The 15,300-nt window shown below is 34.7% G+C and overlaps 1 protein-coding gene across 1 annotated transcript in view; it reads right to left on the reverse strand.

Moving 5' to 3' along the window:
- LOC127988090 (low-density lipoprotein receptor-related protein 1B-like) overlaps positions 1-15,300 on the reverse strand; it is a 249,172-nt gene that overhangs the window by 61,291 nt on the left and 172,581 nt on the right. Inside the window, exons 50-57 of the mRNA XM_052590619.1 lie at positions 13,577-13,699; positions 8,452-8,571; positions 7,965-8,093; positions 7,453-7,575; positions 5,841-5,981; positions 4,428-4,615; positions 2,809-2,992; positions 1,493-1,578 (exon numbers count right to left, since the gene is read on the reverse strand). Of these exons, the coding sequence (XP_052446579.1) occupies positions 1,493-1,578; positions 2,809-2,992; positions 4,428-4,615; positions 5,841-5,981; positions 7,453-7,575; positions 7,965-8,093; positions 8,452-8,571; positions 13,577-13,699 (1,094 nt within the window). The remainder of the gene's footprint in view (positions 1-1,492; positions 1,579-2,808; positions 2,993-4,427; positions 4,616-5,840; positions 5,982-7,452; positions 7,576-7,964; positions 8,094-8,451; positions 8,572-13,576; positions 13,700-15,300) is intronic.

A 15,300-nucleotide genomic window follows, 5' to 3' on the forward strand; every position in this document is an offset into this window, starting at 1 on the left:
TGAAGCTTCATACTGTATATATTAGTAGTAAAAAAATCTAGTTTTTCTCTTTTCTCTCCACCAGTTTTTACAAAAAAAAGAAAGAAAAAGAAGAAGAAAAAAAGTATTCAATTATTTAATTTTATATATATATATAATAACATTTTTTTTATTTTTTATTAATTTCTCATTAAAGTAAAGTAAAATTGTATTTGTTTGGAAGATAAAAATTTGTTAGATTTTGTTTAGGTTTTCAAATTCTATACACGTTGCTGAAAATGTGTTTTTTTAATTTCTCACATAACATTATTGATAGTGGGCATATTTCCACAAGTAATTGTTGCAAGCCAGATTCGAACTTTGTTTGCTTACATGAGCATTGTATCTGCTAGGCCACATCTTCAGCCGCTATTAATATTTAATAAAAAGAGAATCCTTTGATATTTTCAAACCATTTAATTTAAGCAAGCGGAAGCATTTTATGAAAGCATGAGTCACACAAATAATAATAAAAACCAGCATCAATCATCACAACATGTCTTTTTATATTCCAAGCCAACTCGTTTTAACATCTTCCCGCCGCTTTCTCGATACCTTTCTCATTTGCTTTGTTATTTTCCCTGCGTTTGGTTAGAAATAAGAGCAAGACATGTCTGACAGAAACTTCCCATCATGCAATGCTACGACCGTAGCCAATCACTTTCTCAGTAGGGGTCTTTTGCATTCCCCCGTCTCTTTCTGTCGTTTTGTCTGGTTCACTCAAACCCCCCGCCGCGTTCAGATCTAATTTGCTGGACCAGACCTTTTAAATCAAACTGATGGACTTCCTGACTTATGAATCAACCCAAGCGTGCTTTTTTAACTGCTCCTTCGACGGCAAGCCGTTCAATCTCTTCACACAAGAGCCATGAGAGACTTTCTCATCCAACAGTCCCTTCAGAGGCAAATCGGTCATGGTTCCTTTTGCACTGACAAGCAGTTTCATACAGATTTAAAGACCATAACTGACGTTTTTATTAATGACGACTACTATAATGATATATTTACCGGCTAAGAATGATTAAATGAGCCATAACTTGTGCTTTTTCATCATCATTTTCCATACTAAATGGAAAATACTTGTTATTCCAGTCACAATATGACCTTTTCTGTCTGCAAATATTCCCTGGCTTGGATATTCACGTCAATTGAGTGTCTAAAACGCTGTTTCAGGCTCAAGTTGAGCTTGTGAGTTTCTATAAAGCATCACAGTTGGCTGTTGATGACGCACTTTCCTCTGAGCTTTTGGATGTTGTGTCTGTATTAAGCTCCGTATGCCGTGAGCATGTGTATTTTTATGAAATAAACAGGTAGGAAATTACAAGGCAATATGGAGGATACACACTAATGAGATGGAGCTGAACAGGATGGCATCCGAGAGCACATAAATTACAATAATGGTTATAAAAAGAGATTTTAAAGAATTGTATATAAAATTGTACTTTTGTATTTTAGAGAGCCTCGTCCATCATACCTGTTTCAGAAGTGTGTAGTTTGATCCATCCAGACTGATCTTTCGGATTTCATGATGGTCAGCTAGAATAAGAAAAGGCTCCTCTGCTAGAAAAAAAAATAAAAAAATAAAAAAAACATTTTATGCAATGCATTAAATATTTGATTGATGTATTTTACAATTTTTTTATTTTACATTTTATTTTACATATTTATTTTATTCAATGTGACATCAAATATTGAGATCATTTTATAATTTTGTATTTTACTTTATTTATTGCATCCATTAACTCATACATTTTATATTTGTAATGTATTTTTAAAAATGTTATTTCAGGCAGGATGAAACATTTCCCCCATAACATTTCTTCAGAAAAAATCAGATAAAAAGTGTATTTAATCCAGGGTGACTAAGTGAATAACAAAGTACTTAGGGTTTTGTAATATTCAGTTATATGGATGTATTGGGATTGCAAATACTTTAAAAAGCCTTTAAATAAGTGTTTGTGTTGCTCTATGGATCATTCTGGCTGAGAAACGTGACTGCAACTTCAGTTTGATGACTTGAAATCGATTTTCTGTGAGCTGCCAACCCTTGAGCATCCACTTTCTGTCAAGTCTGGGACTTAGACTTGTCAGTCATATGAAAACAGTGCTTTATTACTTGTGTGTGTGTGTGTGTGTGTGTGTGTGTGTGTAGGCACATGTCTTTGAAGGAGAGAATCTTGCAAAACAATACTGTCGTGGTAAAGGGATGGTATCAGACACTACTTTGTTATATTGTAACTGATTGAGATAGATAGATAGATAGATAGATAGATAGACAGACAGACAGACAGACAGACAGACAGATAGATAGATAGATAGATAGATAGATAGATAGATAGATTTTACTTTATTTCTATGTATTTTGTTTTCATCCAAATTTGTAAACAAAAAAAGTTAACAAAGTAAAATGTTGCATGTTAAAAAGGCAATTGTAATCGTGAGTGGAAGCCTTCGGCAGATTTCATTAGAAGCTTTTTTGCATGTCAGCAGTGTTTGCGAGCGAACACTAAATGAGTGAATATAAACGTCTTTCTTTTATACAGTAAATAACTGCAGGCAGATGCCATATGTCACACCTGCATCTTCTCTTAGCCAATCAGAGCTCATCTCCAGCTGACAAACTAATTGTCTTCAACCTCCTGTTGCTTTCCTCTAAATATAAGTCACAACAAGACTCAGTGTGCGTGTTCTTGCCCGTATGGGGTGTTTCTGGGCAAGTGTGACAGAAAAATCTTTGTGAGGGTCCACAGGAGCTCTTTCACACCTGTGCTACTGAATAGAGCAGAGTACCTGAGAGAGACCTGCAGCTGTGGGGGTTACTGGCGGGACGCTGGTACCCATCAGCACACAGGCAGTGAAAAGACCCATAGGTGTTGATGCACTGGTGACTGCAGGGGAAGTTCTCAGAACATTCGTCCACGTCAATGCAAGTCCTGCCATCGTTTTTCAGACGAAACCCCGGCCAGCACGTACACTAGAGACGAAAAGTAAAAAACAAAAAGATTCGCGGGTGAATCTCATAGAACTCTGCCAAGAACATGTATGGGTTATTTCACAACAAAAGAAAAATTAATTATCTTCCGTGATTATAATGAATTAAAAAACATATACAATAAATTACCTTCCATATATAATTATATGATTACAATGAACTGAAAACATATACATGTTTTTTTCAATATATTTCACTGAAATGGTGTAAAATGTTATACATTTCTGTTAAACTAACTAAATAAATAATGTTTAAATAATATTTAATAAAATATTAATAACATTATTGTATTATTGTTATTTTTATTATATATTATAACAAAAAAAATTTAAAATATGCATAATTTATTTAAAATATCAGATTTATTATTATATTAATATTTTTTAACAAATAAATTAATGTTAGACGTTTATATAATTTCTTTATTAACTTTTCTATTACATTTCTGGGTGAAATATGACCATGACAAATTTAGATGATTCACTCTAATACTAAAATATGCATACTTTTTTCTTTTTTTTTCAAAATGTCTTTTATAAACAATTTTCATTAATAACTGTATTTGAGTCATTTTAAAATTTCTTCATAAAATTTTTGATTTTACTTTTAGGTAAAATATGACCATGCCAAATGTATATACAATTCACTGTAATACTAATGAAAGACTAATGGACAGGAAGAGAGCAGTGAAACAAAACAATGTTTACAAATTTCCTAGACCATTAGTTTATTCATTAGTCATTCATCAAAACTATGCTTTATATTTTAATTATGCTGTAACAAAAGCTAAAACAAGCCAGAAAACCAGAGTTCTAGTAGGTGTCCTTGACTGCCTGTTTTTAAAGTCAGTGTGGCTGTCAAACGACCGGCCCAGTATTCTGAGACATCTGCCAAACAAAGCTGTTCAATCTGCCAATCACTCTGTGTGTGTGTGTGGGTGTGTGTGTGCGCACACGTCATTCTCCCACTAAAAACATACATTGTTAGTGTATCTGTGTGTCTGCTTTACATCTCAATCCCTTGCTTATCACTACCTCAGCTGACTTTCTCAAGCGCTAAATAGCTAGCATACGTGTTTTAGCGCTCTCGTTTATACATTCACTGGTTAAACATAAAAACTGACTGGAAACGGGATCATAACATTCCCCACGGATTTAGCGCTAAGTACTATAAACCTTTGTGGAATGTAAAAACATTATTAATTCTAATGATTTGTTTGCGCAGACTCCTCCAATATTGTCGTAGTCGCTAAAGCCTGCTAATGATATTTAGTGAACGTTTGTTTAAAACACAAAAATATTATTTTGTATTCATAGGTCGTAGTGTCATGTTTGGACGTCTTTAGCGCGGAAGTTGAACCAGATGTTAAATTCGTAAAAATACAAATCTTGTACAGCGAGACAAATGTGCTTCATACCTTGTATCCCACGGGTAGGTCTTGACAGTCCTGGGTACAGCCGCTGACTTTTCGGTTCAAACACTCGTTAACGTGACAGTTCTTCTCATCAGATCGGTCGCCGCAGTCGTCGTGCTGATTACAAACGCTCCCCAGCGGGACGCAGCGGCCGTTTGCACACATGAAAACCGAACCGTTGCACAAACTTTCTAAAACATGGAGCAGTGAGAAGAAAAGGGGAGACAGAAATCAACAAAACCATCAGATAGGAGACACAGAACTCAAGTGGTTGCTAGGGTGCTCTGGAAAGACTGGAACACGTTTATATGCCTTACCTATGTCTGCAATGTGGTTGCTAGGGTGTTTGAAATGTTTTTAGCACATTTGCTATGCCTACGTTACTATGATTGTGGCATTTGCTAATGGCATTCTTGTTTTAGTTTTTTCTCAATATGTTGCAACTGTATGTGGTTGCTAGGTTGTTCTGTAAGCTTTTTAGCATGGTTGCTATGGTGTTCTAGGTGGTTTTCAATATGTTGCAACTATATGTGGTTGCTATGGTGTTCTGAAAGCTTTATACCCTGTTTGCAATGGTGTTCTTGGTGGTTTTCATTAGGTTCCTACTGTATGTGGTTGCTAGGGTGTTATGTGAGTTTTTCTTAGCACATTTGCTATGGAGTTATTGATGGTTTTTATTATGTTTCTACTGTATCTAGTTGCTAGGTTGTTCTGTGAGCTTTTTCAGCACGTTTGCTATGGAGTTATTGGTGGTTTTAAAAGTGTTTCTATTATATGTGGTTGCTAGGTTGTTCTGAAAGTTTTATAGCCTGTTTGCTATGGTGTTCTTTATTTTGTCACTTTCTTAATGGTGCTCTTGGTGGTTTACAATATGTTGCTTCTGTATATGGTTGCCAGGGTGTTCTGTGAGCTTTTTAGCACATTTGCTGTGGTGTTCTTGGATGATTTTCAGTATGTTGCTACTATATGTTGTTGATAGGGTGTTCTGAGTACTTTTTAGCATGTTTGCTGTGGTGCTCTAGGTGGTTTTGGGAGTTTGCTAGATGTTCTGGTTGGTTACTAGGGTGTAGCTTAACATTCCAAGTCATAAGAGCCTTATTATTGTTTTTAAGTTGTACTGTAAACATGTTGTAAACAACTGAACTTAATTTCCCACTAGAAATTGCTGCTTAATGAGCTTGGCTTGGAACATTAATGGCATCTGTTAACATTAATGGCATATGTTTGCCCTGAAACCAAAAATTGAAGAACAGAGGCACAGCAGTTTCATCAGCCCCTCTCTGCCCAGCTCAAGTGGTACTGGCAGGGGTACAGGATCCAAATGGGGAGGACCAGGTGTTCTGACAAATCCCATATGGGACAGAACCTGGAAACCTGTCAGTCAAATGGAATGCGTGACACATGAGAGGGACTCGCCTGCAGCGGAACACTTTGGGTTGAGTGGCAGCTCGTCTGATTGGTCCAGACAGTCAGGAAAGCCATCACACTCCCATTGGGCTCTCAGTAAACACCGCCCATCTGCGCAGCGGAACTCCTCCTCTTTGCATAAACGATATTCTGTTGAAAAACAGAGAGAGTATGACGGGGAGAATTTAAACAACGGGAGAAAAAGTTCAAGCTGTTACTGTTTCAAATAGGTAGGCATGATATCTCAGTCACCATCATTACTGAGTTTAAACAGAAATATAGTCACTAAATTGTGAGATATCACAATTATGAAAAATACACTGCAAGAATTTTTTTTTTTTTTTGTGCTAAACACAGTGGAAGACAAATTTGCAAATTGTGATGAAAGTCACATTGTGTGACATACAAACAGTATTGTGAGATATAGTCAATATCGTCAAAATGACTGTAACTGCGAGACATACATTGAGAGAAAGAATCATATGATATATATAATAATTATGCAATTATTTTGTTATATAAAAAGTCGAAATGGGACACAAAGTTGCACATTGTGAGACACAGTCACATTGCGAGATATAAAACTGCACTGTTTGAAAATCTGGAATCTGAGGATGCAAACAAATCAAAATAAAAGCCTTTAATGTTGTCTGAATGAAGTTCTTAGCAATGCTTATAACTTATCAAAAATTAACTTTGAATATATAAACAGTAGAAAATTTACAAAATATCTTCATGAAACATGATATTTCCTTAATACCATAATGATTTTTAGCATAAAAGAAAAATCTATAATTTTTACACATACAATGTATTTTTGCTATTGCTACAAATATACCCCAGCGACTTAAGACTGGTCTTGTGCTCCAGGGTCACATATACTGAAATATAAAGTCACCACTAGGACAATAAATTTGCAATTACTATATAAGTCATCACAATTACTAAAAATATTGAGCTATATTACCAGAAATATCGTCATGTTGAGAGAAATACAGTTATGATTTGTAGTATAAAGTTACAAAGAGAGACGAATTGTGAGAAGTAGTCACACTGCAAGACATAAAACCTCACTGGAGACAAAAATATATATGTGAAAAATAAATAAATGAATCACAATTGCGAGAAAACTGTTGAGAGAAATAAAATCACAAATGGGACATATGAAGTCACAATTATGACAAAAAAATAAATATATCAAAATGATGAAAACAGTCCTACTGAGATATACAAAGTCACTGATGACGTACGAAGTATATATAAGATTTAAGGACCATGGAAATGTTGTACTTTGGCATTATTTCAATGTTAATTAAGCAAATTTTTACTCAACTTTACTCACTTAAATTTTATTTTTAGATTTTGTGGTAAAAAGCATCCAGGACAGGTTTGTGAAATTCCTCCTCATACACAATAAAAAAGGTGAAGAGTAGCCCATATTTCCAACAATTATTCAGTTTATTCTTTGATCTGGGGTACAGAACAGTGAGTTATACATGCATTCCAACTGCTAAAACGTCTAACTGATGTTGTGCCAACACATTACAACCCATTAAACAGGCCGCAAAGGGATGTTCATTTTCAACAGAAAGCAATGAATCGAGAAACCGGAGCTGCTCACCGCATTCCAGAGACTCGTCAGAACCGTCTCCGCAGTCGTCGTCATGGTCACACACGAAACGCCGTGGAATGCAGTTCTGGTTCCGGCACTGGAACGTGCTCTCGGTGCACGTGTTGTTCGGAGCTTATTAAAGATAGTAACGGGAACAGACGCGGCGTTAGGTGTGTGTTAGGATAAAAGGGGTTGTACATAACAGACCCCTGAGACTTGTCTCAAATCCCCTATTATTTTGGTTGTGTTTCTGATAATTCAGGGAAAGCAGATAAAAAGCAGATATTTTGTGTTAATTCAGCACCTTATTATCCAACAGTGGTTTTAACTAGTGTTTTAAAGAGACAAATAAGAAAAGTAATTTTAAACTATTAAACATAAGTAACATGAATCCAGTCAAATATGTCCAAACCTTTGACTGATGCATTCATTTACTAGAGTCTTTACTGTTGCGAAAAGCAGCAATTACATTACAACTCTGGGGCGAGAACAGAAACAGGAAGTTGCTGGTTTGAAATTACCACAGCCAGCTACCGCCAGTTCATCGCTACCATCAGGACAGTCTCTCTCCCCGTCACATAACCAGTTCCTGGCCACACAAGCGTATGATCCTGGGCAACTGAACAAACCGGGGGCGCATGTTGCCGAACCTGTCGGAAAAATAAAAAGATTGAGCATTGCAATCTCAAGCCAACATGCTGCATAATGCCATTAATGAATATTCATGTTTAAAAAAAAAGAAAAAAACTTTCTTGAAATGATTGAAAAAGTTTAAGCATTGTCTTGAGAACTTGTTTAACAATCTGTTTGTGTTTGACCTTTGAGAGAACTGAGGTTTTTTTTCAGAGCCCGTTTGTTAGGAGCACAGCATGGCCATAAATTCGCAACTATGATGAAATCGCAGACCAATTTTTCTTCCCGCCGCTTTCGTGTTGATTTATATCCCTGCTCTCAGAGGAAGTCTTTCGTTGTGTGGCCTAAATGCAAATACGTGCTTCAGAGTTTTACCGCAAATTTCCTCGCTTTCGTCCAATCCGTCACCGCAGTCGTCCTCCCCATCACAGAGCCACTGTTTGGCGATGCACTTGTTTTTCGAACAGGCGAACTGATTCCAAAGGCACGATGAATCTAGAGGGAAAAGTTTGAACTTTGAAAATAAACCCCACTGGAGGCAGTACTGACATTTAAGGAACTGTACAAGCAAAAATGTTGATTCTTTCATCATTTGTGTTGTTTAAAGCCACTTTGGCTTTAGTTCCTTCATAGAAGACTGAAAGAACACAGCTTTTTTCCAAATATGAAGGGATAAATAGAAATGACACAGCTTTTTTCCAAATATGAAGGGATAAATAGAAATGAAACACATTAAAATCTGTAAACATTTCATCTCCAGGAAAGAAAAAGTCATACGGGTTCAGAAAGACTTAAAGGTGAAAAAATAATGATAGAATTTTCATTTTGGCAAAAAAAACTTCAAAGTTAATAAATAAACCCAATAACAACCAAAATAAAACATGCAAAAATTAAACAAAAATATATATATAGAAAATAAGAAATAATTAAGAAATAAGTCATATAGGTTTGAAAAGAGAGTGAATGAATAAAGACAGAATTTTCATTAAATGTATGTTCGTGTGTGTGTGTGTGTAATATGTACAGTATTTATATATATATGAAAATGAGTATAACACATAATAACCAAAATATAACACAAAAAAAGGAGGATAAATAAATTATATCATAATTTTTTTTTTTTTTTTTGTCGGGAAAACTAAGATAAATAACATATATATACCCTATAATAAGCAAAATGAAAGAGTAAACATCTATTAATGAAATACTTTTCTTTCTAACAGACAAAGTATATGTATGTATGTGTGTGTGTGTGTTTATATATATATATATATACAGTCTTGTTCAAAATAATAGCAGTACAATGTGACTAACCAGAATAATCAAGGTTTTTCGTATATTTTTTTATTGCTACGTGGCAAACAAGTTACCAGTAGGTTCAGTAGATTCTCAGAAAACAAATGAGACCCAGCATTCATGATATGCACGCTCTTAAGGCTGTGCAATTGGGCAATTAGTTGAATTAGTTGAAAGGGGTGTGTTCAAAAAAATAGCAGTGTGGCATTCAATCACTGAGGTCATCAATTTTGTGAAGAAACAGGTGTGAATCAGGTGGTCCCTATTTAAGGATGAAGCCAACACTTGTTGAACATGCATTTGAAAGCTGAGGAAAATGGGTCGTTCAAGACATTGTTCAGAAGAACAGCGTACTTTGATTAAAAAGTTGATTAGAGAGGGGAAAACCTATAAAGAGGTGCAAAAAATGATAGGCTGTTCAGCTAAAATGATCTCCAATGCCTTAAAATGGAGAGCAAAACCAGAGAGACGTGGAAGAAAACGGAAGACAACCATCAAAATGGATAGAAGAATAACCAGAATGGCAAAGGCTCAGCCAATGATCACCTCCAGGATGATCAAAGACAGTCTGGAGTTACCTTTAAGTACTGTGACAGTTAGAAGACGTCTGTGTGAAGCTAATCTATTTTCAAGAATCCCCCGCAAAGTCCCTCTGTTAAAAAAAAAGGCATGTGCAGAAGAGGTTACAATTTGCCAAAGAACACATCAACTGGCCTAAAGAGAAATGGAGGAACATTTTGTGGACTGATGAGGGTAAAATTGTTCTTTTTGGGTCCAAGGGCCACAGGCAGTTTGTGAGACGACCCCCAAACTCTGAATTCAAGCCACAGTACACAGTGAAGACAGTGAAGCATGGAGGTGCAAGCATCATGATATGGGCATGTTTCTCCTACTATGGTGTTGGGCCTATTTATCGCATACCAGGGATCATGGATCAGTTTGCATATGTTAAAATACTTGAAGAGGTCATGTTGCCCTATGCTGAAGAGGACATGCCCTTGAAATGGTTGTTTCAACAAGACAATGACCCAAAACACACTAGTAAACGGGCAAAGTCTTGGTTCCAAACCAACAAAATTAATGTTATGGAGTGGCCAGCCCAATCTCCAGACCTTAATCCAATTGAGAACTTGTGGGGTGATATCAAAAATGCTGTTTCTGAAGCAAAACCAAGAAATGTGAATGAATTGTGGAATGTTGTTAAAGAATCATGGAGTGGAATAACAGCTGAGAGGTGCCACAAGTTGGTTGACTCCATGCCACACAGATGTCAAGCAGTTTTAAAAAACTGTGGTCATACAACTAAATATTAGTTTAGTGATTCACAGGATTGCTAAATCCCAGAAAAAAAAATGTTTGTACAAAATAGTTTTGAGTTTGTACAGTCAAAGGTAGACACTGCTATTTTTTTGAACACACCCCTTTCAACTAATTGCCCAATTGCACAGCCTTAAGAGCGTGCATATCATGAATGCTGGGTCTTGTTTGTTTTCTGACAATCTACTGAACCTACTGGTAACTTGTTTGCCACGTAGCAATAAAAAATATACTAAAAACCTTGATTATTCTGGTTAGTCACATTGTACTGCTATTATTTTGAACAAGACTGTATATATATATATATATATATATATATATATATATATATATATGTATGTATATATATATATATATATATATATATATATATATATATATATATATATATATATATATATATATATATATATATGTATATATATATATATTATATGATATGTATGAAAACAATTTTTTTTCACCTTATAATAACACACACAAAAGAATAAAAAATAAATAATAAAATAAAAATTGGAAATTATGTGGTCCAGAAAAGAAAAAAAGTCATACAGGTTTGGAACAACATGAGGATAAATAAATGATATCAGAATTGTCCTTTTTGGCATGAAAACTAAGAAGTGTTTTTTTTTTTTTTTTTTAACAACACTCACACACACAGACACACAAACACACACACACACACACACACACACACACACACACACACACAAATCTAAGTATGTTACATTGTGTTCCAAGAAAGAATAAGCCATATGGGTTTGAAATGACATGAATTATATCCTCTAGTAAGCAAAATTAAAAAACCTATGAATCCACTTAAATAGTTTGAAAGCCAAACTGAGTACAATATCTGTGGAAAGTGGCCTCTAAAAGCTCTCTTCGCCCTTGTTGGGATTAGAAATTCAACTTTGGAAGGCGATCGTGCTAGCAAGCACTTTTAAAGTAATTGTCCACTTGCATACGCACACGAGCCACGAGAGGTGCGACCGAATATGCCCCTATCAGCAGTCTGAAAGTTTGTTTGCTTGCGTTTGCCATTGATTTTGTGATATCTCTGCAAAGCCACCGGCAGCTGGGACAGAGACACCAAGGTCACCAAGAAAAAGGTTTAAAAAAGTGACACCAAAAGGGCTGAAGACAACGAAAGCGGAGAGGATGAATAGGTAAATGAGGGTCATTATTCAAAACCTTGCTATAGGGGAAGTCTCAAAAGAACAAATAACCAAACTGAAAGGTGAAACGGCACCAGCACATTCGTCAAGATCAAGGACATAGAAACAAATCCATATTACTTCTGATTTTGGGTCAGTGACTACAAGGTCGCTACGTGGTCCAGGGTTGCGCTGGCTTCACAGGAGCTTCAGTCGCAGATCAGAGTTCTTGCTCAGAATAAGACGCTTTGAAGCGGAACCAAAAAGATTCCTGGCACGGGGTCGGGACAGAAGCAAAGCAAAGATTGGTCGCAGCAGGAAAGCAGAACTTCCTAAAACCTCACACTTTTCTGCTCATTACGATTCTGCTCACTTTAGAGGTACAGCACAAAGTTTGAGATGGAGAGAAACATGAATGTCGATAAGATGAACAATTATGCAACACATTTACAGCAAGATGTGGCTGGAATTAACCTTCACCTAAGGTTATACAGTTGTTCAAGTAACTTTCTTTAAAAAAATATAATGAAAATCATTTAAATATGCCCCCTGATCATATCCTTAAATTGTAAGAAGCCACAAATTGTAAGAAATAATATATTATCAAATTACATGATTTAAAGCACTGCAAGATATATAGTCATATTGTAAGATATTAAATAATAATAATAATTATCCATATAACAAGACATTGACAGATGTAAAGTCACCATGGGAGACTTAAATTAGCGAATTGCAAAAAAAAAACAAAGCGGTATAAAGTCGCATTATGAGATATTAAGCAGCACTGCAAAATATACAGTCAAATTGTGAGATACAGAAATTCAACAAAAAAAAAATTACGACATATCACAAAATACATTTTCAAATATAAAGTCACCACAAGAGATGTGTATTTGCAAATTGAGAAAAAAAAATAAAGCTGCACTGTGATATAATGCAGCACTGAAAGATATACAGTCATACTGTAAGATACAATAGTAATTTTAAAAGAAAATATTGCTATAATGAAAAATAGTCACACTGCGAGATTTAAAGTTACATTTTCAGGTATAAAGTCACCATGGGAGCTATACATTTGCAAACTGTGAGCAAAGTCATAATTACAAATAAAAAAAATACAATAACGAGAAATAAAGTCACATGCAGGACTTAAAATCACATTTTGAGGCATGAAGTCACCATGGGAGATATAAACTTTTTGTGAAAAACAGTAACATTGCTACAAATGCACTATTGTGAAATAAGTAATAATAAAAATAATAATAATACAAATACATTATGAGAAAAAGTCACATTTTCAAATACAAAGCCACAAATGGGACATGACAATTCAAAATTATAAAGGAAAAAGTTGCAATTAGGAGAATATAATTCGCTTTTTGTTTTTACCCTGAAGTGGAAAGGCGCTTCAATAAAATGAAATCACATAAAAGTACCAGCTTATCAGACTTCTACAATATTTTGTCTGGAATTTAAAATAACTTTTAGATAAAAGCATAACTGTAACTGTGTAAAGCCAGGACCCTCACATTTAGCACTTACCACATACCAGCCGTGACAAGTCGATCAATAGAGCAAAATAGCACTTACGTTCTAATGTAGATGGTGGTACGTGACTTGAAGTTAAATAAAGTCTTTAGACGTGGATATATTCATTAGGATGACATATAGAGCACACAATGTGTCTGGCAGGCCTGATCAGTTGAAAAATGGAGAGAGGTGGTGCTCACCACATTGAAATTCATCCGCTCCGTCCTCGCAGTCTTTCTGTCCATCGCACAACCAGACGCTGGAGATGCAGTTTCCACTGGGACACGCAAAATGGCCGTCCTCACATGTATGAACTGAAGAAGCTGGGAGAAATGCCAGAATGAAGACAATGAGTTTTTAGAGATGGTTCTTACTTTCAACCATTACCAAAGGGTTTGCTAGGTTCACCACTATTTTGAGAGAGAAAAAAAAGGATGAGAGCATGCTGTAATCAAATCAATTGTATGACCTGTAAATGTCTACCTCAGCTTCAATTATCACATTTCTTATCTGTGGTTTTGTATTTACATTTGGATTCTGACTTGCATATCAAGGCTGTTTTAAACCTGAAGCATCTCCTTGAGTAAAATAATAGTAAAAATGCGAGTATTTGTTTTCTACATGATGGGAGTGACCACAGCTGAGGTCAGGAACTGAATCCTCTTCATATTTCTATTAAAGGTTTGTGCTCATTTCTGGAGGACTCTAGTTTTTAAAAGGACATGAAGATTTTTAGAGAAACAGTGCTTTAGCTAACAATCGCACATTAGTTTTATGTATTTCTGCCTTCAAGACTTCCAGGAAAGTTCCTATGTAGAAGGTTTGAAATCATAAATGGGTGTTTACAGGAAGTTTTATGACCCTAGGCATTGATTTTATTTTATTTATTTTTTTCATTGCTGTGTAAAGACTCTATAACCGCCTAAAAGAAAACTTCAATATGGTATCATTAGATGGATACTTTTCAAAATAAAATAAGATAAAAACACCTGTTTTAACTATGATAATTAAAGTAAAAGTGAAAAACATATAAACGTATACAAATGTATAACAAATACTGTATGCATGGACACAAATACACATCAATATAAATTCTCTCATTAAAACATAAAATGAATCGAACCTGTAGTAAAAAAAAAAAAAAAACTAAAATTTTATTGTCAAAACAAATTTATTATAGGGATTGACTGATCGATTTATTGATTGATTTCATTTGAAAATTAATAAACCTGAAAAAATTTGCCACATGTTGAACTGACCTTATATATTATTACTGTGTAAATGAATAAATTAAGTTAATAAATTATCATTTACAATTAAAATTCAGTTGTGATCATTAAAAAGTCTGTGTAAAATTATATATATATATATATATATATATATATATATATATATATATATATATATATATATATATATATATATATTACGTGTACAATATATAAATATTGTGACTTGATGCCAAAATTTCATTTACACACATTCTGAGATTTATGTATATACAATACCATGTCAGAATGTGAATACATTTACATTTACATTTTAGCAGCGACTTAATGAATGAATGAATGAAACTGCAGCATCAACAAGTCACAATAAAATATTCACACATGATCATCAGCAACCCACTTTTACCACAATTCCTTTATTGACATTCCCTAACTTGCAGATTTCAAAGAAAATCCAACTTTCCAACTTTTAATTACAACATTGCGATGGCGTTTATGTGCGCTCAGCTCATAAATTCTGACAGGACTGTAAAGTTCCAAAAAAAAATATATATATATATATTCTACATACTCATTGACTTCCAGAGCTCTGTTTCACTCAGCCACAAGGACTTATTAAGTCACTAAATATTCTCAGTAGGTCCTGGGCTTTCTACATATATCATAAATATCTAAGTATATTACTGTCAAATATT

The sequence above is a fragment of the Carassius gibelio genome, chromosome B22, assembly GCF_023724105.1.
Source record: "Carassius gibelio isolate Cgi1373 ecotype wild population from Czech Republic chromosome B22, carGib1.2-hapl.c, whole genome shotgun sequence".
Lineage (NCBI taxonomy): Eukaryota > Metazoa > Chordata > Actinopteri > Cypriniformes > Cyprinidae > Carassius > Carassius gibelio.